Source organism: Anticarsia gemmatalis, chromosome Z (genome assembly GCF_050436995.1).
Source record: "Anticarsia gemmatalis isolate Benzon Research Colony breed Stoneville strain chromosome Z, ilAntGemm2 primary, whole genome shotgun sequence".
Lineage (NCBI taxonomy): Eukaryota > Metazoa > Arthropoda > Insecta > Lepidoptera > Erebidae > Anticarsia > Anticarsia gemmatalis.
Window position 1 is genome coordinate 5,238,639 of NC_134776.1, and position 24,914 is coordinate 5,263,552.

General features: G+C 34.7%; 1 protein-coding gene across 8 annotated transcripts in view; it reads left to right on the plus strand.

Moving 5' to 3' along the window:
- trol (terribly reduced optic lobes) overlaps positions 1-24,914 on the plus strand; it is a 185,003-nt gene that overhangs the window by 103,736 nt on the left and 56,353 nt on the right. Inside the window, exon 2 of one of the 8 annotated variants that reach the window (XM_076135511.1) lies at positions 23,949-24,090. The exons of the other annotated variants lie outside the window; for them this stretch is intronic. Coding sequence (XP_075991626.1) covers positions 24,009-24,090 — 82 coding nt within the window. The 5' untranslated portion in view covers positions 23,949-24,008. The remainder of the gene's footprint in view (positions 1-23,948; positions 24,091-24,914) is intronic. 8 annotated transcript variants of the gene reach the window in all.

The window sequence follows — 24,914 nt, forward strand, 5'->3', positions numbered from 1 at the left end:
GGTTACTGAACTAGATCTACTAATAATCTCAGTTCAACGTGTCAATATGCGTCAATACACAGATAATTTAAGCTGTGACTTAGCAATGGCCTTTTACAATCTAAATTTGTATACAAAACAATATACAAATTAAAATAGGTATATCTAATTACGATAAAACTAGGTGAAAGGTTAAAATATTTTTCTAAGAGTATCTAATTGTGGAATATTTTTATTATGAAACAGATAAGTGGTTGTAACGAGAGTAAAATATTGTGAAATTGGTAGTCGTAGGTATTTGTCGTATAATGGTAGGAGTACAATGTCGAGAGGCTTGCCCAAGCGCATCCCTGACGCGTGACAAAAGTCGACACGACACATTCGTCGTGACTTAGCCGTGTCAATAGATTTTGTCCCCGTGACTTGCTTACACTTCCAACAGCTACTCAATAAAACGTTTGACTAAAATACGCACCTGTTTCTTTCAAAGATTTTATTACATATAAATCAGATTAGTATTCTTAGGAGCGTATGTATTAGGCGCGCATACTAAACTTTTTTTTAACATTACTAGTATCAAATGAAGTTAAACTATTCTAAAGTATTTGATAATTCTGTTCTCTGCTTTAATAGTTTTATTTGATACCATTAATATTTGATCCCAATACATACACTTGTTGAGCGCCAAATCGGTTAGTATTTAACTCATTTAAAATGAACGATACACTACTTTTTAATGGCAAAATAAAAATAATTTATTTACAATTTGAACTAATTTGTAAATTATTGATTGTTGATTGGCACTCGCATATTAAGTATAGTTTTATGGAAATGTGAATTTTAATAAATAATAGGTACATAAAATCTGCAACAAAGTGTAAAGCACGCTGAAAAAAGCTTAATTATATTTTAAATTAAGGATTCAGCAAAAAAGAACATTTTAAATTTTAATTATCTTACCCCCGGTTTCGGGGGTATATGTAACTGTAGTTTATCTATTCAATAGCGTTAAAACTCATATTAAAAAATGCTATTGAATAAATAAAGTACAGCTAAATGTACTCAAAAAACCGGGGGTTAATCTTCGAAGTCGAATCATAAGTTTAGAAATTGTCCCAATAAAAAACTAACATTTTTTACTGTTCATGAAAACTTTAATTTATAACTTGGCAGGATAATTTTGGACCAAACATGAGAATGTATTTAAAATGTGAAAATCAAGTAAAACTTTAATTAATAATATGCAATTGTTTGGTTTGTACGTTTGTGTTGCTGATATAATGAACAATGCACCCCTGTGGAATCGTGCGGTCATGATTGCCGGAAATAAAATTATTAATTTTAAACGAATCAAAGGAATGTTTGTTAATATTTATTGGTACATGGACAATAAATATATTTCTGAAATATGACGGTCACATATCGGATTTTAATTACATAGTTTCAAGAGGAATGGAAATTTAATATAATTAATTTATTTTTGGCAACTCTAAATTTTGCAGCATTTTCGGTCGAATACTTAAACGTCGCTCAAATTTTAGTTACACTTAAGTATCATGCTGTGCTTGACACTTTGACGTGTATCATAGAGACGTAAATACTTTTGAGCATCACTTAAAATTGAGTATCATTTGATATCGGGATATTGGGCGATTATTCTTATTACTAGGAACGCGCTTCAAAGCCTTAAAACTTGATTCGCAAACGGCCCAACGATCCGTACACTTCTTTATCTTGTTGTCTGTTTATTGTTATCTCGTAGTACAAATAAACATTGAATAATTTTTACAGCATTACGTGTATGTAATGGAAAGCGAATTACTTGCCGCTAGAACAACAAGCGGCGAGGGTATTATTCCTTTGATGTGTGGATCTTTGACACACGAGCGTTGTAGAATATGTTTTTACGTCTTCAGTATTCGCGTGTAGTGGCTTGCTTTTATATTTTATTGGTTTGCGTTTAGTTTAAATTTAAAACTATATGAGGCTTTAATCAATTGCTTCGGTTTGTGCAGGACGTTTGACTATCTTGATGCATCACACAAATCATGTAACTGCTGTCGTGCAAGACTAGTAATTGTATAGTATTTATTTTACTTATAAGTACAAGCAATTGTATAAAGTAAAGCCTTTATCATCGGCCTTTAAAAATACTTAATATAAAACTGGTAACTACCCCAATATAAGTCTGGTATTTGACAGATACTTTAATACTGTATACGTTATTTATTTAACAAGTCCGTCTCGTTCCTTAGGTACCGATTAAACATATTCAAGAATCGTGATAGTTTTAAAAAATATCCTTCTATTTCTATTACATAAAATCGCGATTGTTTTCAAATTCTTGATTGTTAACAAATATTTTTGGACATCTCACCCGCGGCTGCGGTCCGAAACTAAACCGACCTCTATAGTAACGAGATAGCTGATAAACATACTTCTAATCTTCTAAATACATACTTAATCAACATATTTACATGCAAGTTTATTAACAAGAATGGTATCGTTAGCAAAGACGTATTGTAGCATTTAAATAAGCTTTGATGTGTCAATGGGGTGTTTGTTTATACGAGATATTTGTTCGTAACTAGATGAAGGAGTGCGGCAAATTCTCCATGTTTCAAGACTTGAAGGCTTGCGGTTGTAACTCGAAGCTGGGAGGCTCTGTATGATCTGTGACTCGACTACAGTATGTTAGTTACTTTAGTCGGTACAGAGAGATTAGAGAAACGTTTGGGCCTTGTGCCGTTGCTAATGTATTGATCAAATAAGTGGAATGCGACTTTGAAAGAAAAAAGGGATGTTAGGGTTATTTCAAAAAATAGTCGCCGGGTCCTAACTATATAACCATTAAAATACTACTGATTTGGGGTCTTTACTTTAATAAATTTCATCAAAATCTTTTTAGCCAATTAGCTGTGAAGACGGATAGTAAATAAAAAAAAATGATTAAAGATCCATGCCGGGTAATTCTTGCTGCTGTTGTCAAAACAGTGCCGTTTAGCATGATTTTCGAAAAAAACCGCTGCCTTATATTGCCATCCAATTTTTTTCAAAATCTAGACTAAGAACATTGGAATGCAAGTGTAAGTCGGTCACCGTAACAGTTTGATAACCGAGTGCCTGACTAACCAATGTTAATACCTTAATAGCATTATAATAATGTCAAAATTGTTATTACACTTTATCTACGAGTGACTGAGTGGTTTCTGGTGTTTTGATATTTAACTGAAGTGTTTCATGTAAATATTGTGCAGAGAGTAGGAATAAAAGCGTTTTAGAAACGGATAATGGTTGAAAATAGCAACCACAGTACCTGGATCTGTTGTGACTTTGGCCATAATTTTCCGAAATCAAAAGTATCTTTTGTGCGTCTAATGTTATCGGGATGCATATCAAATGTTGTCAGGATATATTTCAGATGAAGTTATTGAGCAATCGTTTCTTTTAAAAACCAAGGTCTAAGCCGCACTTGGCCAGCGTGGTGGACTCAAAGCCTATCTCCTCTATCATTCCGTATGAGTGTGTACATACTGACTACTCGATTTTGGAAACGGCCGCTACGTAAAGTCGAGTCAGGGAGACTAACCAGGAAAGCAATTACATATAATTTTGGACATTATTTAATTTATTAAGTAGTTATAAACCATTTTTATCAGTTGCTGAGGTCTGGTCACATTGTTTTTCAAGATCTCAGTTGTTCTGACACACATAATTATCGGCTGGCCCTTACGGACCTTAGGGTCAGATAAGAACGTCCGTGGGTCACGTACTATTGTATAAATAATATTTTATCATTGCATTGACATGGAAAATTGAGCCTTGTGGTCCCCACATACCGTCAACACATTTGATGCTGAGAAGACGTGGTTATTGTGAAGTGTTTTCTTTAAAAGAATTACACGATAAGTTAAATTGAATTAATTACTGTCCCACTGCTGGGCAAGGGATTTCTCCCAGAGCAAAGAAGGGGTTAGGCTTTGAGTTTACCGCGTTGGCCAACCCCCGAGACAAGATAAAATTGAGGCTCTCTCTTCTCGAAATAAAAAACTTGGTAAAATGCTTTAAACCAAAATATTTTAGAAATCAATAATAAACCTGAGATTTCAACTCAGATTTATAAAAGCTTTGCCGACTTCATAATTAGCAATAAATAAAAAAATACTTATTAGGTCATACTAAAAGTGGTTAACTATTTTCTACGAAAACTTTTTGAAACGGCTTCCATAATTAAGGGGGCTACTAAGTGCTTATAAAATTTAAAATATTATTGGTTTGCTAAGCATTTTTACTTCATAAAACATAAAATAAAGCTAGTAGTTTGACTTGTTTGTAGATGTTTTTAGTTATAGGACTTTTATAAAGTCTTTTTGACTTTTTACCTAGAACTATGCGAGATTCCCGAAACATTTAATTGGTTTGCTGGACGTTTCGGCAAATGCATCAACGGCCATATTTGGCAGTTAGTTTCCGAGAAATCCGCACTAGTATCATAAAATCCAAAATTCGTGACGACGGATGTATTTTTACTATTTCACGCAAAAACGCAAAAATGGTTTTCGATGGAATTTGGATCACTGAATCCTCATAGATACTTTTTTAATCTGGATCTTTCCAGGTAGGTTTTTTTCTGAGTATTTACTGTCATACATCATACATGGTATTGTTTTGTTCTCTGGGAATAACCGAGTTTTGTTAACAGATCAGTATATAATTGCCACCTAATCTCACGCGACAGTATCTGTTACAGGGACTTCTCGGTATTGCGATAATAAACCACTCGGTAACCACCTCTCTATTTATGAAGAATCTGTGGGTGTAATATAAAACTATTCTTTTTTAAGACCTCTAATTAGGTGCTTTGATTACTGTCGTCAAGGAAAACTGATATACGATTTCCTATCACTATCCGCTAATTAATCAATATTGAGAAATATGTTTAACGAACTTCTACTCGCGACTTCGTCTGCATGAAACGATTTCCCAGGGTAAAGAGTGTCTGTATTTTTCGATAAAATCCTATCAACGGATTTTATGTGGGAAATAGTAACAAACATACAAACACCTACTAATCTTTTTTTTATTTGTGGGACAGCGACCAATGATCTACTGTATTAGAAAGTACTGCGGGTTTTTTTATATCCAATCACCTTTTAAAGAGTGTGACATTGAATATTAATTGAAAAAATAATGTCCGCTGTAAATGTTCTATAAAAAGTCTCTACAGTCACACGATAGCTGGCTCTATGGTTATTAGAAAATAACGATAGAAAAGCTGATCGGATTTTCATGCAACATTTCTCTATAGCTAGTCGATAGTCGATAATGATAGAGAATCCCGCTACAGGTGAAGCGATATAAAATAAATTTGTGAACGAAAGCAGTCTGTAAATAGATCATTTGTACTACAAATAATGAGCGCGTCTATTTTGATCGGTGATCGACACATGACTCAGTTTCAACGGTTAACAGGTACATAATATACAGCCCACAACTTTTAGGGCCACAGCTTGTGAATAAGTGCCGGATAAATTTATTAGCCAAATAAAGTGACAACAAATCTATGAAAATAACTGCCAAAATTCCATGTGATACGCTCTCTGAGTTAACATCCAATAGTCGTTACACTTCATTAAAAATAACAATCTTTCACTTCTTTTTCTTCTTTAGTGAAAATTTTAAAATCCAATCCAAAATTGTTTGATTTTAAGGTTACGCTGTGTAAAACTTCCTTATTATTTACCTATAGTAAACTATATCTTTAAATGTACTGAAACAACAACAGATAACAATGGTTTTGTAATATTGAATATCTTGACTTATTGAACCTTTGAAAAATAATCCTGAAATACTATACCTAAAAACCTTTTGAAACTGCGTACAAGAGCGGAAAAACACATTTTTAGCATCATACATGCAGATTTCCCATTCATACTTTATGAATTTTACAAAAAAATCCAATATTTAGTAAATTAGCTTTATAAAATAAAACGGCGATATAATCATTTTATAAAAAGAAAAAGAAACAAGTATATTATTTCACAAACATACATACGACGTTGTAGTTGGTTTGTTAACTAAACGACTAAAGTTACCTCGAGTTTACGCGTTGACTATTTAAACCGCGCATGGCTCTACTAAATTAGGGTTCTTTGCAAAGGTCGAGGAAACCCTTTTGATGAGAAAATAAAAGAAAAATGTTTGCGTATTGCATTGTTAATGGTTACGTTTAGTTATCATGAAAGTAGTTACTTTAACTACGCTAGTTTTTATATAATATCACTGCATATTAAGGTGGAGATACAATAATGAAAATTGATGCTAAACACATTTTTCGATTGACTGTCCATACGTAAAATCTCGTCGTCAAATATCGAAACAAATAGTATTTACATTTTTCTCATAACCTCTCACAAAAAAAAAATGACAGCAAAGTATCGTCAATCAGAAAAATATAACTACCAAAACTTAGAAACAACTTGCAAGTTGCAACACGAAACCGTTCAGAAACTACGAACAAAAACGAGCAGTCATACTCATAGTTGACAAATGATACTGTTACTGTTCGATACAATGCATTCTCAAACGTTATCGTAAGGGCAAACGTGGGTAGCTGAATAAGCCGGCCCAATTATAAGCCGAGCGTAGGCTTATACACGTGTGCACAATCGTAAAACAATAACAGATGTCTTGTGGACGATGACATGTCGCCAGAAGATATCGGTGCCTTATTAGAAATAATATGTATGGCTAACAACCATAACGAATGGTGTTTGAAACATATCGTGACGTTATTTGCGTTTAAACATAATTTATTATTTATGTGTCGTATTTTAAACGTTAATTTTTTGGTGTAATTTTTTGCTAGTTAGAGCGCGCGTTTATGTCTATTTCAGAAATAAAATGTGATGCAAGCGTTAATCTATATTATAATCTTTTCATGCGCAAAGTTTCCTCTTGATATATTTCGACATTTCTCGATCTCTTCAAAGTGATACTCAATTTCAAACATCACCCACATTAACACGTGTATATTATATTCATATCCCGACCACATTGAGCTATTGATCACTAATTGCAACTGGTGGGCATCTTTGTCGATGTTTCGATTTATACCAAAAATAGAGTCAATAACGCCCTTCATGTGATAGAAACAACCTTTTGGATAGAAATGTCTCAGATAACAATTTCATTTCAAATAGTCTCACATCTACTTAAATTACAAAGTACCTATTATGATTATGTAAGAATAGTATTACAGAATGTCGTTTAACACCATCTCGACTTAGTTTGCTTTATCCACATTTATACAAGGCCGGCTGACATCATCTGCACCAATGAGAAAACAGACCCTTCCATATCTTGGCAAGCAAAGTATTTTTAAACCATGGAACAAACAACACAAAGGGTAACAGTAAAACACTTAAGCAAAGCAACATTACGTTCATTCCTGTGAACTATAAAAGCCTGTTTTACACAATGCTCAAGTTGTGAGGAGGCAAAGTTTATTAGACTCGGCCGTCTCAAATGACAAAACAAAAGGTGTCGCCGCTATCCGAGACGGTGAAGTTCGCGGCTTCGTGAGGCAAACCGTCACTCCAAGTTCGATTGAGTGTGTCGCCCCCCTAAGCCTCGAGTTGATTTGAATTAAAAAGGCTGTGAAGAGATCCCTTTGAACGGAATATGTTAAGTTCTACTCGGTTACTCGAGCTCCTGAACATTTTGATGACGAATTAGGTTTCGTTAATAAAGGTACTCGTGCTACGTGGAATGCAACTGGTTGAAATGCGACATTCGGAATATGTCAGTCACTTTATTAAAACATGATGCCCGGTAAACCCTTTGTGCTGTCAAAGGTTAAATTAATTGAATTAAATTGTAATCAGTATGGGTATTTGGAATGAATATTGTAGGAGAATAAATGATTCATAAATAAGCTTTGTCCTGGAAAACCATGATACTTAATTTACATAGATACGGTGCGTACTTTTGTAGCAGCCTGTCATTGTGAGTGTAATACAAATCTGTTTAAGTTTTTAAGTCAATACGGTGATGTCATGGCAATACGTAAACTCACAGAACATTCCATTCGTTTAGTAAAACATTGCCAACTATTTCCGTACCTCGAATACTTAATAGACAAAATGTAAGTTCGAATAAAGCAAATTGATTGGTACGAGTTAACTTTGGAACATTAGGCAAAAGAAGCTTCTAAAAAGATGGCATCGATGTCGTGCTATTGCTCGGATTTGCATAAAGGACAACTAATACTTCGCTGGTTGTCCAAAAGCGGAACAAACGCGATTCAAGTAAATAGCGCTCATAGGAGAACGATCGCGTGGCTCCGTTAGTAAAGCGGCCCGTTAGGGAAAACTCGCGGGCGGCACATTCAATCTTTAAATGGGCTAATACATACTGTCTTGTGCGAACGGAAACTTTTATGATTGATAGGTATATTGAAATAAATAAGTGTCAATTTAAACGTAGCAATTTAATTTTGTTGGCTTTATTCGTAATTCATCTTCGATTTATTTTTGAACGGTAGTCAAGTACAAGTTTCGTCAGTACGTAGGTACATCGCGATCGCTAATGTAAATATTAGGCAGTTTGTCGCTAATGCGTCTAAATCGAGGCACAAGAGCGGGGCAGAGCGAGGCACGCAAACCGTGGCCTCGTGAAATTAATATCAGTTTCTAAATAAGTGTCCCCGCAATGTGGGTTTTTGTCAAACGTTGGAACATCGTACTGCGGCAGTTCACTCACTGATCGTCCATAATTTTGCATTCCGCCAACATAAATGAGTTCGACTTTTAGAAATTCAGATTAGTTTTGTAAAATATTTTTGTGCGACTACCAAAAATAATAAATGGAAGTACTGTAGCGTCGCAACTTTGCGTGTATCTAACGTTTTTGTAAGATCAACCGTAACACATATTTTTCTATCTGTTTGCTAATAACTATGTTTTTTTCATGGTATATTTTAACCCTGATTCGCCCTCAAAGAATCAAGTAATATTCAAATGGATTTTTTGACTGTACACTGGTTTATAAATACAAGGGTGTTTAGCTGACAACCAATCGATATGAGTCATTCTTCATTTCTGTTGAATATAAACGAATAAATGTTTTTTAATCGACGTTATACTGAGAACGTTTACTACGAGTATACATGTGTTATGAATGAGTAATAAAACTATTTTAATATATTAATTGAACACTCAATACTTGATATGCACTCACCAAGTTAGCTCTCAACTGTCACAGACGGCGAAGCCTTTTCGCCAAGTGGGTCCTACCAATATGTAACTTTTACCTACTAATTTTAGAACGTTTCCAATATTCTATATTTAAAATGAAAATGTGTAATGAAATATTACTAGAGGGAGATAGTGATGGGTGCATTTCAAATATTTTTATTATCTACTTTGATACTTTGTCAAGCAAATAGGTAAACCTCGTCGATGAAACTATACGCTGGTATTATCTCCTGACCGAGTGTCACGCTGTCGGAGTAGTTTAGTCAATACCACGTACCGAGAATACTTGATAGTAACATGAGATGATAAACAATGGAAAGACTTCACAATCCTTCTTTGTTCGTAGCCAGTTGCTAAGCTTGTGGTCGTATTCAATAACAAACGAGGCCCGAGTCCGACTATCCGTGGTCATTAACTTTTTATTTCTCTATAAAATTGTGAGAAAAATATCTTCAACAGTGTCGTATTACTAGTCATGTGTGGTGATGTTGATTCCAAACCGATCGATTGATAGAAGGATTTATTACGTTGCGTTTTTAAAATAACAATGTGAAAAACGTATAAATGAAAAGGTGGACTGTAAATGAATCATAACTATTATCGAGGTGTGTGTTGCCAACACAAAAACGGCAACGGTTATTTGTTTGATATTATACACTGTTACATAATTGCCTATATGTAAAATAGTCCATTCATAGCCACGGAATGACTGGAATTTTTACAACAATAGTTGACGTCCTCAATACTTTTAATCGATTGAAACCAATCCGATGTATTAGCTTCATGATCCTAACATTTTATAATGTTTAAAACATTAAACATTAACGTTTTTTGAAAAGTTCGCTTTTATGCTCCATTTTTTGAGTGCATGTTGGTAAGACGCGACGGTGCATCGTTAAAATTTGTGTTTTGCTTTCCTGCGATGTTATGTCACACTTGAATGGATCGCGCACTCGAATGAATGGATATTCGAACTGTGGGTTGCAAGACGCGTGGCGAAGGCAAATTGCAACGCATCGCGTTTTAAAGTTACGAATTCAAATGGCATTTTCGAACTTTTAAAATATAATTCGTCCTTCTACTACTGTTTATTCCGTGGTATTGATATAGGTTACTGTATTTAATTATGCTTATAAACTGCGGCATTTTCAAAATAGAGAATAACGTTAAAATGATCTAGTTCATCTGAATAAAACCTTAAATAAGTTATATTCATTCTCGATTAGTAACACAGCCTTGGTGCTAAGTTTGGCATTAAACCTATAAGGAACTAAAGGTATTATGTCACAACATATCTACAAAGGCTCGCGTCGACTTGTAAGGCTTAATTTCTCCAACTTTATTAGTAAGACAGCGTCTTTGTGCAAATCTTTGACAGAAATATTAAAACTAGATTACCATACTCGGCTAGTTTCGTCTCTTCTCACATATAGAGAAAGGAAAATAAGTCCCAAATCAAATAATAAGTAACCTATTTAGTTCTTTGTTCTAATTTTACATTCAATTGATTTTATGAACGCGCAGGATCATACAAAATCTTTTTTGCCATATAAGAAGCACAAACGTGGTGTCAAAGATTACGAGTAAAAATCTGTCGACACTCTCTATATACCACAGTCCACATCCATCTCAGAAGTAAAAGGTGCCAATGTATCCACGATTTGAATCTGATCCCTATTTCCAGTAATTCTTATTAATGTTGCAATGTTCTTATATGATGTTTGTATGTAGTTTTGTATGTATATTTTGCCCTTGCATCGTAGTCCGCTTGTGTTCCTTAATGAGGTTACCTGCCTCGCAACGGTTTTAATGTGTTTCGCTGCACTGTTTTGTCACTAGATGTCTCTTGCCGTTTCTATAGCCTCTAATTCTTTGTCTATGTCTGAAATAAGAAGACTTGTGAAAAGACGTGTTTACATAAAAATGTTTAGCAAAATAGACGCATTTTGCTCTTAATTGCAATAAAAACTATTTTATATTTATTCTACTTACTACTCCTATAAGTATATATCGTAAATATAATGTGCGATAAAAAAATTGCTCGTGTTACCCACAAAAGCTATGTATATTTCATCTAATAATAACTGTTAAAATAAATTCTATTGTATCTAAATATGGTAATAGCGTCTTCCAGACTGAGAGAAGAGAGTTTATTGACTTTCCTTCTTAATGAAAAGCCGTTAATGAGCGAACAATAAAAGGTAAACCCTTACTAAGCATACGACGCTGTACTGATTACGACATGCTTTCATGGGAGTCATAGTCTCGTTGAAACGGATGACATACTTTCCTCACAAACACAAGGTTTTTTTTCATTTTCGTCTTTACAACGCTCTCTTGGTTAAGCATGTGTGGTGGATTTTCCGATTCTTTTATTATAGGTTAAGTTCAAAGTGCAAAAGTGAAAAATACTTTAATTTAATTTTTAATATAAATTTTGGTCTCTACAGGTAATTACAGGTTCCCATAAGGTTAGGCCATGGGAACCTGTAATTTTATTTATGTATGTAGACGCCATTTTCATTTATTCGAAATCAATTGGAAATTCATTTTATGACGTGCGTGGTTGAGGTTACCATGACATTTCCATTGCACGTGGGGGTTTTGATTCCACACGAGTACAAGTATTTGTGCAATCTATAAATAGGTGCTTTGGGGCTGCGTGTACCTAATATCCATCGTTAAAGTGTTTATACAGTAAGTCCCTGTAACTTAAGATTAAATCTTAGTCCCGAGCAAAAATATACTCACAACATTGTATTAACTCATCGTTTTGAAAAGAAAAGAGTTGATATAAAATTACTTGGCACATTTGCAAAAAGTGCAAGAAGAAATCCGTTCTTTTAGTTTATTTGGTTGTCCATGTGACGGGGTTCGTGAGAGCTTCTCACGCCAAAGCCCACACATGTAATCACACTCACTTGAACACACCCATCGTGCAGGATTAGAAACAAACAAACGACGGAAAGAGACGAAACAGTAAGAAAGATAAAGATAGCGTTAAAATAAACAATCTGTACTTGAAAATATGATTGATTATTATTTCAAGTAATATTCTCAAGTTAACTACTTACATAGTACCAAGTCACGAAAATGCCCTACGTCTTTATGTATGTCTGTTTTTCTGTTTTGTCCAAATTTAACTACAAAACTCTAAACCAAAATTAACGGGACTTTTATTGCAAGAGAGGTGAATTTGTATTTTACTGCTACATGCAAGCAAAAATATATCCAAAATTAGTTTACTTTGTACCCCTAAAATTGAAATACGTTTAGAACTATTAGAAACGGGAGCCGTTTAATGACAACTACAATGCAACTAATAACCATTCCTATAGTCGTGTGTTCCGCGTATTTAGTTCCATTAAATGCATGTCTCTTTGAGGGATTGATGACTAATGAGCTTCCGAAATATACCATCAATTCGTATTGTATTAACAATGCATGTTATTATAATAATATGTCCAGGGTATAATTTGTAATTGGTAAATAATTTAAATTTCCATGTGAAAATATTAATTCATTGACGATTTTATGTCACTGAGGAATAAGTAGGCTCTCTTTTTTCAAATTCATAACTCGCAAAACTGTCATTGAATATATTACTAGACGTGTGGGATGTGGGACGCCTTTTTCAATAGTAATTAATAGATACATAATATATATACTTGTAAAAAATACAGTTAATTATATTCAAAACATGTATTAACAAGTGTTAAGTCATCCGAATCGATGTTTTTCTAATCAATCAGTTTCCGATGACGATGTATGTAGAAATAAAAGCCAGATGCCAGCCTCAAGGGCTATGTTTGTTAAAACATCTAGTTCATGGTTCATCCCGTACCTTTTAAAATGATTTAGTAATACGAAACATGTGTTAATTTATTTTCGTCGTCACAGAACGGTCCAACGATTAAATTTCGTTTAATTGAAAATGTTGTAGTTTGAAATTTAAATGAGCATTTTCAGTGATATTGAGTATTGTACTGTAGGTATTTGATAGAGTCCGGTGAAATTCATCTCGTCATATTTGAGTTTGTAATATTAAATTCCTAGTTAAATTGCAGTTGGCAATTGCAATGTGTGGTTGCCTTTTGACCTGCCTGTTGCCATGTATTTCACGATTACAAATTCCGGCAAAGTATCTATGTGATAAAACCAAAATAGATAGATACTTGTGATACTTGTGAACATAGATAGATACCTTTGTAAGCAAGTAGTTTTCGATATAATTCAAAGGTCACTCCGGCTAATAAGTCGTTTACAAAAATAACGATGTAAGTAGGTGTAATGAGAGTTCATTATATCTGCCTATTCTTACAGTCTTCCCGGATGTATGGCCAGAGACCGCCTGTATAATTTATTTTGATATAATTAGGACATCCTTTCTCAAAGGAAATTATTTATTATTCACTGAAAGTACTTGGTACTTTTCTTTGACGATATTGAAGTTTCTTAATGCGATTTGAAACTACTTGAGTGTAAAAATATTAAGTGCTAGTGCAGTTTCATTTATATTGCAAACAAAAAATATATGCAACATACTTACTTCATAATCCTGAAATATTTTAGCCAACAGGGTAATTTTTATTTTATTTCTCTAAGATCACTTTCAGCCATTATAGTATATTTACATATATTATTAAGTATCAATATTAAATCAAGATTCAAAACAAAATTGTTAATTCAGCAACTAACTGATAGTTCATTGTAATCAGGCTCATTGTAGTATTAATATATTCAATTGCTCAAAAAATCATTATAAACCTAAGCATCACCCAAAAAATGGCATAAAAATAATTATTCACAAGGATATTTACAGCACATTTTCAAAGACATTTAAATATGAACTCAAATATCAAAGAAATATTTCCAACTATAACCTACATTTTGTTCAACTCAGTAAGTATTCCTTCGGCAAGTTCGAATCATGTGAGGCACAAAACAGTTGCCGACTGTTCGTGATACACCATATTGATTGAATAGGTTGCTATGACAGTCTGGAATGCACTTTCCGTGTAGATTTGACGGTATACAGAGGCTTTAATTTATAAGCTAAAGCGTATTAGGCAATTGACTTTTGATATTTTTTCAAATGATCAATGTTTTTTTAGTGAAATTCATTGCTTTATTAGTAACTAATTCATGTCGATTTCGTTTCATTTTTGTTAAACATATAGCCTTCTGATCTTTTTCTGAATTGGTATACCAATTGTAAAATCAACACAAAACAAAAAGGCATACTTTCACAATAAAAAAAATAAGATTTTGTTAAAAAAAACGGTTCGGTTTTCGTTCTTGAATCCCAATAATAATAACCAATACTTAGTAGATTTTTCAATTTTGTTATCTTGGTGTAGGTACCTTTGGAGTAGTTTGAAATACCACTTGCCTGTTGCATCCTAAACTCATCGCACCTAAAATAGCTAAACCTGATATTGAGAGAAAAAGTCGGATTTTTTTGCTTTATCGTATGGTAAATGCACAAAGTTGTTCAAGCCATGTAAAGCCATAATTTAAGGCCATGAATGACTCCTTACGTGCCCTCCGAAGCACGGAGACGCTTATTTCAAATAATCCTAAGCGACCTATGAAATGATCACGCCAAACGTTGCTCAACCCAAATATCATTTAGCAATCGGTGAGAGCGACTGGCTATGAGCACCTCTCATTATTTTAGTTAGCAGTGAAACACAGTAACACAGAAATGCAAAATTGAGGCCTCGAAATATGCCGTAAAGCGAAAGCTTCGAAATAGTTAGTAGTTAGCACTTGATTAAACTACTTAACAGTTTTTCAATACTAAAACTTTAGTATAAGATAAGCCTATAATTTTACGACAATAGGCAACAACAATTTATTTTTAAATCTGTACAATTTAACCGTATTAGATTTTTTGTATTATTTTAATTAATAAGCGGCAATATTTGGCTCATTGTATAGGTATACATATTGAACATAAAACATTGCCTTATAATCTGTCGAATATACCTAATACTATACCAATGTTTTCAAACCTATGTTGTCCGTCTGCTGGGCAAAGGCTTTCCCTATTTTTTCTTTCAACTGTCTCTATCGTCTGCTTTATATGCCACTATTGACTTATTATGTATCCCATTTTAAGAGACAAATACTTTTTACATCTATACTAATAATCTATACTAATATTATAAAGCGGAAGAGTTTGATTGTTTGATTGTTTGTTTGAACGCGCTAATCTCAGGAACTACGGGTCCGATTTGAAAAATTCTATCAGTGTTGGATAGCCCAGTTATCGAGGAAGGCTATAGGCTATATAACATCACGCTACAGTCATTAGGAGCGGAGTAGTAACGAAAAATGTTACAAAAACGGGGAAAATTTTGACTCATTCTCTTAAGTGACGCAAGAGAAGTTGCGCGGTCAGCTAGTTTAGTATATTCTTCGGTTATATTAACATATTAAGAACAAATTTAAAATTCTTTCTCTCTTTCTTTTATAACTTGAACCATAACTTGAGTAAACATATTACCTGTTGGTAACTGTAATAAAAAGTTGTTTATATCGGTAATGTCACACAATTGTCCAGATCGATGCCCATTACGTTATCGAGAGACGCAAAGGTCCGCAGGACAGTGCACCTAGTTATCAAAACACGCAATGTACACTCAACTTCAAAAATATGTAAACACTCACGACTTTTTATCGTACTTTTTTGCGTGAAATTATCAAATTCATTATTTATATGGCTAAGAAACAAGCTGAGAAAGATTGTGAAATTACTTTAAAATTGGTACACGGTAGTAATTTTACTGTTTTAGTTGACAGAAATGCTTTGGAAATGTGACAGTGTATACATAGTTTTGGCACTGATTGTACACTCGATCATTCGTATACTTCGCTCAATATAAAATATGTAAAACTACTTATGACCGTAGTGCACAGACAGTCCTTCAAGTGTATGGATTATATGTTCACGGTCGAAAGGTTAAGCAAATTATGCCGCGAGTTTTCTGTAGATGGGTTTTTTCTATTGAATACATTGTTAATATTAGAGGTCTTCGGGTGGCATTTTGGCAATAGATTGACTACTGTATATACGATTGAAAAATTAAATTAGTAACCATTATTTACTTCTTTCTAGCTGGCCCGCGAATCTCTTTCTTTTGGGTGGTACATAAAAAAAGCCTCTGTACCGGATTCTTCAACTATACCTATTTTATATTTCGTTTTAAGTCTACGTAATAAGACTCAAAGCATGTATTGGTTAAACGTTACTACCATTTATGTGTATATGGCATATTTTTATCTGTTATATTACTAAGCGTCTGCATACGTAAATGCAATACAGTGAAATATAATCCGACGGATATCTGTCGTTATGTCCAAGAAACTAATTGTACATGTGCGTAGCTAATTGCCAGGTTAGAATTACTTGTGGTCATTGCTTAGGGATGTGTTTTAATAATGAAGATAGGTACATGCCTAATGTCAGGCCTATTACACCCGGAGGTGTTGGCAAAGGCTTATCAAATATATCCACATTTTACCATTAACAATGTTAGTCTCTTATAATAGAGTAGCTCTTATAGCTTAAACATGGTTTAACACATAGGATGTTTTACGTCGGGAACACTTTTCGCAGTTGAAGTCGTAGGCAGAAGCTAGTATTTTAGTAATAAAGTTCCAAAGTTCTATAATAGCTGTCAATTTATGGTTAGTAAGATTTTTTAAAGCACTAGACAAAATTCAATTCTTATCAACTAAAAATATTTTTAGTAACATTCTTTACGTATCTATGTATCAGTAAAAGAATAGTGTGTAATGAGATAAGTGACGTCACGATGTTCATTCAAGGTTGCCAAGGATTTGGGCTTATCAGTGTGCTAGTGCGCTGATAACATACCTCCTAATGACCTACTAATTTAATTCCTTTAAAAACTACCGCAAAGAATTTTGACTCATAATTTAAAATAGAAGATGCTGGTCATTATGTATAACCATTTATATTGATTAACTATACGGTTTTAGCCGTGGGAATTGGTTATCGTTGTAGAAATTAGTTGACCTGTGGTCCTGCTCGCGTACCAAGTGTTTAGCCGTTACGAGAAAAAAATTTAAACAACAAAACTGTACCCAATGTCTTCGTATCTTCATGCTAAATTGAACGAAAATCAGTTCAGCGGTTTAGCCATGTAAGTGGCTCAATAAGACAGTAGGTACTAGGCGTTTACGTTTATAATATTAGAATAAAAATATGATTTTTGATCACTAAATTAGGACGCTTTAGTGGACAACACGATTATGCTATCCACTGAAAATAAAACGTATCGTCGATATTCTTTAATTAACTGAAAATAATTTACTATAATACGTTTGTTTTTATCATTAAAGCACCATGATTTCATCCGATGTGGACACAGCAAACAGCTCGGAAAAGTACTCCATTAGTGCATTTATTTTTCCTGCAATTATCATCAAATAATTTAAACTTTAAATTTCACTTGACGCTCACTGAAAATACTAAAGAACGGTAAATGTTTTGTATTACAATTAACATCAAATGATTTTATCGAAATAATTTTATGTGGCGCACTGAAAGTCAGCGGACGTAAATTCAATGATTATTGAGTTCGATCACGCGGTTCATTATGTCAATAATGATTTTGATTCTATTTCATACTGTTGAATATTTTGAATGGACATGTGAACACACATTAAGTATTGAACACTAGTTGACGGGTTTCGCGTATGTTTCAAACACTTTTGAACGTGGTCTATTTTTGTAAAAATGTCGCCGATGATTCGTGCCGATTTCATGAACATCGGTTCATTGGCTTAACTGGAAGCGTAATAGACAGACTTTTTGCATTTGTAATATTAGATAATATATCACGCTTCCTTCTTATAGAGGTAGGTAGAGACCAGAGAACGCTACTTGGTACTTTATTATCCTTTGCATCCCTGGATTGTAAGTTTATAATCTTGATTATGCACGGAATGTAAGGAAACTCAGACTCCACTCCAAAAGTGGATAGAAAACTAGAAGTAGTAAATTACTTAATTAACTATAAACAGGTTTAATAAACAGTTGCAATAAAATTATATTAATATTGTTGTCTGTGGCGCTATTTAATTCGTAAACATAATTAACATTGTAAATTCCAGTCTGTATGTTTGTAACACTTTTATATCAAAACTACTGAACTGATCTATACGAAATTTTGATATAGAAAAACTTGAATAACTATAAGCTATGTAATATTTATTCAAAAGTCTACTTAAAAATTAAGCATAAACGAGCGATGCCGCGCGGTTCAGTTAGTTTTATAATGACGGCAAAATCAAATTTAATTAAAATGATCATTTATGTTATTAGCTATTTTATAATTGGATTTGAGGTTCAATAACATGTAAAGTGATTTTATAGAACAGAGTCGTTGATTTCTTATGGTTCAAGGCGGTTCGTACATGATATCAACTACAAATTAAAACACCTTAATATTTATATACCTGTGTAGTGCACACACGAGCAAATTACCTGTAAAATGTCACATTTTCAGTGTAATATTAATTTCGCTTTTCTCAACCTTTAAAATAACTAAATACGAAGAGAGTTTTTTATATTCACAACGGTAGCATACTGCAATGTTAAATTATTTTTTATATAAAATATCATATCTATAGGTACATATTTTTGTTGGTTACTGTACTTACCTACTCGTGTCTCAATGTATATTGTCGATAATGAACAGGCTGACAAGCCACGATTTGATTTGTATAAGTCATCAGTCAACATCATAAGTGATTACTTGTCAACGTGTCGTTTTATGTACACTCGACTTTGACATGTAGTTATTAACAAACTGTTAAGAATAAACAACTGTACGTTTTTCTAACAAATGAAACTGCCTTTGTGGTGAAACGGTAGTGGATATTCAACTGCAACGAGGTCCCACGTTTGATATTTGATTGACCGTAGTTTAGCATCATGAATTTATTTAAATATAACGCTAAAAATAAAACAATACTTGTGTGTGTATGTCTTTTATGCGGTCGTGTATTAATTAGATTATGATGAGTACTACGGATACTGGTAGAGTGTTCTGGGAACGCCAGCGACTGTCCCCGGCCCAAAAATATACAAACAAAGTGTGTTTACATTTTCGTTTAAAATCCATCTCTTTTAAGTGCAGCATTGATAAAGGTTTACAATGTCCTCATGGCCGATATCCGGCTGCAGCGGCCAGTTTCATTGAAACCAGCCAACTGCGCAATCGCATACTCTACTGACTACAGTACAAAGGGAGTTATTAGGGTTAATATTTTATGGATAGCAAAAACGGGTAGTTTATCGCTGACGGATAGTTTACCAGGGTCAAACTATAGTAGGTAGGTAAGCACTATTTTAAATCTCGGCTACCAAGTAACAACTTGTTCAAATAGATCGATATCCCTGACTTCTTTACCCACTTCTGTTAACGACATAACAAATAAACTCCCACATGATGTTCTTTAAACAAGCAAGATAGTAGTGGGTTTTGAGCAAAACTATGATTTATTATGATTGACGTTTCACTATTTAATTGCTATAGGAAGACATAAATTATATCACTACATTATAAAACAAAATCTCCCGCTGCGTTAGCCTCACAATATAACGACAATATTAATCTCGTGATTTGTATAATATAATATTATAACTCGATCGAAACAAACGAGGTATCGTCATCTCTAATCTGAAATCGTGCTTAAATAAGTATATAATCATTGTAACGACAATCTACAAAATCCAAATTAAATCATTTAGGTCAAATGCTGACACTTACTCGTATGAGTCAATGATGCAGAGAGTGAATTTACCGCCAGTTCGGAAGGTACGGCCAATGAGAAGAGCTAGCAAGAAACTCCTGTCCAAAATCTACTACTACATCTATGTACTACTTACCGTTTGTATTAAAGAAAACATTCATATAATTTTCTATTATGGATAAAATAATTTGGACACATTTTCATAAAGGTTGTAAGTAATTTGAGGAGATGTTGATGTTTTACTAGATCGTAGCGATATCGGATTTGGAGATTGGGTCAAAACAATAACTAAAATTAGTCTCCGATTTAATGGAGAAATTAGGCTTTCATAAACAAAAAATATTGTACAATAAATAATGTTTTCTTTTCCACTAATTGGATAAAGATACAAATAAGATATAAGAGGGACATGTTTAATACCACTTAAATAAACAAACAGACTGGCTTTCTGGCGCAGACCGTAATGTATCCAACTGCTGACCGCGAGTTCCCCGGCTCGATTCCCTGGTCGAACAAAACGCTATTGATCTTTTTCTAATATAGGTTTTTTTTCAATAGTAACCCGGAGGTTTTAACGTGCTCGGTATATGGCAATAGACTCGCTCTCTATTACATGGGAGTATCATTGTTACCGGCGACGTTCGTAAAGCTTTGCGTACACCTTCGGGTACAACATGCGTGATTATGCGTATCTATATTAATACTCGCTAATCTCAGAAACTACTGGTCCGATTTGAAAAATTATTTCAGTGTTAGATAGTCCGTTTATAGAGGAAGGCTATAGGCTATAGGTATATTATTACGCTACAACCAATAGGCGCATAGTAGCAATAAAAAATGTAACAAAAACGGGTAAAATTTTGACCCATTCTTTCTTATGTGACGCAAGCGAAATTGCGCGGGTCAGCTAGTGTAAAATAAACAGTGACCGAAACTGCTCGTCAACGCCGCATGTTTGTTAGAACATAAAACTATTATTGAGATGTTATTTATAAATAAATATTGGTGATTCATCTCGTGTAATTAGTACATCGATGTAGCAAGGAGTGAAAAATAGAGAACAGAGTGTGGGAGTAACCAGGTCGGGTTTACATACAAGGCTGAGATAACATATAGATACATGATCGTCATGTTTTTTCCAAACTAACGCAAATAAAACGCTATCTCTACCCTATTTCTGGGTTTCTTAGTGGTTTAAGGGATGATACCCTATTTGCATGTATGTACCTCAGGAGTTACGCCATATTTAAAAAAAACATAACTTCGTAGTATCTGACCCCCGATCTTCAACTTCTCTATATAAAAAATTGGTTCAACAATTATAGCAAAAATGAGATGACTATGATGATGACATATAATTGCTAAAAGGTGATGAACCTTACTGAAAAAAAAAGAAAATATATCCACCAAAACATTTCCTATGCGCGATTTCATTGCTCCCGAGTTAGTAAACATTCTAAAACATAACGATATCTAAAATTGTTAATTAAAGGTTTGCAAATGGTACAATTGTGACGCAAAACCTGCAATTTTAAAACGTTGTTATTTTACCGGCCGCGACACTTGTTATGCACCCAATTTAAATACTGACGCTTATTTTATAATAACTGAGTTGTAATATGTTACTGTATGTATATTTCTGCCGTGAGTGTGTACACAAGTGCACTCCTTGTACTCCTTGCGGACTTTGATAAATAAATTATTAATATTCCAGTTAAGACTGAAAACTGCCAGTTTTTATAGTAAAATATGAACTGTGACTAAAATCAAAAAAGATCTCGATAACAAATTGATTTGGCAAGAAACGGTTTTACCAGTTCCGAGAAGGATCCGTCAGATCAGCTTATAATTTTGTCTCATAACTAGCCGGATAGAATTTAGTAATAAACATAATATTTTTATTGGATTGGAAACTATACTATACGACAAGCATTTATATCATCAGAAAAGGGAGATTATTTTTTTTGCATTCATGAACCGTAGTTGCTACTCTAGGCTTTTTAGTAGAATAATAGGCAAGTTTTTTAAAGAACCTCTAGAAGATAGATAAAATATAGTTAAAACTCCTCTACATATTTTTGAAAGTGGATTTAATTTGAAAAAAAAGCACGGTAGTTCGAATAGGCTTAAAAATAGAAGACATAAGACACATACGTAGATGACATCAAATCTGTGTTCAAGAATCACCCGTGTCTGGTAATCTCACCTGCCCGCCGGCGGGTTGCAATAAAAACAAACTTTTACAGACTAATGACACCTGTCACCGTGACAGATGTGGTCGGCACAGTCAAGCGTGTTTAATCGACACAATGCGACAAAGATCGACGAGTGTACAACGAATTATGAATGCGTGGAGCTTCGTAACACTATTCTGAAACTTTAATTTCATATTTGTGCACACTTCGATTTGAAATGTTTCAATTTTTAATTTTGATGAACCAGATATATATTATATCTTAAACCTGTTTGTTAAGATGCGATTGCATACTATTTCAACTTTTAATAATATCCATATTATTTGTGAGAGAAGTTAAAACGTCGCGCATAAATATTATTATCGTAAATTTTAATAATACGTATGATAATGATACCTGTAACTATTACACAAAAGCTACCAAAATAGCTTGACCTATTGTTGAATTTGCGTCGACATAGATCTATTCTCTTTCTATTTCCATGTGCCTGACCTGCATAAAATAACGTCTGAATTAAAGCTACCCTAGCGCTTGACGCCACATCTATGGTATTTATACTTTCAAGATGAAAACCTATCAAAACTTTATCGCACACGACAAATTAACTTCATTTGAGCTCTAATAACTTGTCGAGGACTCAGCAATGATGCATCAATATAATGATTCGTAACACAATCAATAATACTGCTAACGCTGTCAAAGCATAATTGCAGAACTTATAGAACGCACGTGAAGCTTGCATTCCTGCACTGATGAAACTAATTTCCGTCTAAGGTACGATTCAGACCAACCGGCTCGCGTCGGGCCGGGCCGGGCGGCATTTTACAATGCGGTAAAGAACATTGAATTGTATCAACAGTAAATACAGTTCATATTTGCAAGCAACTTACGCATAGCTATCTCCGTCGGCATCCCGCGACGCGTCGCGACCTGTCGCGACGGCCGACCGGCCCCGACCGGCTCCGACCGGCCCCGACCGGCTCCGACCGGCCCCGACCGGCTCCGAACGGCGCCGTCGGCATCCAATCGGCTGCCGTCGGGTCCGTTCGGAGCCGGTCAGCTGTGCGTCGTGAAATACGAACGGAGATTACGGTGCAGCAACTAGCGAATCATTGAAGTTGTGTTCTTCAAGCGACAGTTAACATATTAAAATCAAAAATGGATACGGAAGAAACACTAATTTCTTTAGTCCAAACATATGATTGGATTCCAGCGGACGCTGTCGGCTGCCGCGGCACGCGTGCGGCTACCGCGGCAGCCGTACGCATACCGCAGTAGCGGTACAGCTCCGGCGGACGCGTTCGGCTGCCGCGGCACACGTTCGGCTGCCGCGGCACGCGTACGGCTCCGTTCCGATGCGGGCCGACGCTAGCCGGTTGGTCTGAATCGTACCTAATTATTCTCCTGAACTTCTCTTACTCGGGAAATATTTGCTTTGCCCGTTCTCGACAAATCTGTCGCAGCTAAGCAAGTAAACAAAGTACAATATTTGATCGCGTCACTGCCGTCAGCGTCACTGCGAACTGCCGAAAAATCACTCACCTATCGACAAGAGGAGCTTGCTTTGTTTCGGCACGCTCCAAGTGTTTCATGTCAAAGTAACTCGCGTGTCAGTTACTGCCAATTTTCACGTTTACTAATAGCCATTGATTGAGTTCCGCTGCCTGTGTGGTGTTCGAAAAACGTTCCGCTGGATATTGTTACCAATCGTCCGAATTTTTTTTAGCCCCCGAGTACACAAAATAAAACAGTTACACACAGATGAAATATTCCGGTATTTAACACAATGAGAATCCTCGGAGGGGCGTGGGTGCCCCTTCTAGTGGCCACCGTCTTCATAATCGAAGTTCAATCACAACGCAGGAACCGTAAGTATTTTACCATTTTCTCGCAAAAACATTTTTAAGTAAGCTAGTATTTTCAAATAGGCTAAGTAAAGTTCATACAAATCATCTTTGGAGATCGAAAGGTTTTGATAAAGCTATACTGTGTTTAGTATTGTATTTATCTTAAGAAGCATACTGCCGCTTAAAAGCCAAGCACACATACTTATTGCAATTGTCAAAGCTGGTTCTGCCCGCTTTGATTGCGGACGATGCCGGTTTCGTGGATCCAATTTTCAGGCGGATCTGAAATGTAAATAGTTTTTCAATTACAAGACTACCGTTTGTGAACATTGTATGTAGATTTATCCTGTATAGATAGATCTATGGGAGAAAGAAATATACACCATGGGATGGTGTGGGATGTTACAGCAGGACTTATATCCCTACAACCTTTTATGAAATGATATTTTTATTTGATTGACTCCTACTGTCAATGGCCTGTGTCATTTAGGTTGATGAAATCAACGCTGGCATACAAAACATTTTAGCGATAACTGAAAGCGCCGTACTAATCTTATTGTTCCCGCGGACCGAACTTTGATCGCTAAATGGAATGCAATACAAACGGTTAAGCCAGAAATCCATTTTTTATTCCGATAGTTTCTATTTATGTATGCTATTTTCAATGCTTTTAGGCGACAGTTTTAACAACGCTTACTTGCATTCAGCACGTTACAACTCTATTTTGTGTGTTAACCAAATTGAGCTGAGGCGACAATTCACTTAAAAGAGATTCGGAAAACTACAGGAACTGTATAGCGTCTAAGAAAATCTTAGTAAATATTAAGGTGACAATAGACAGATTT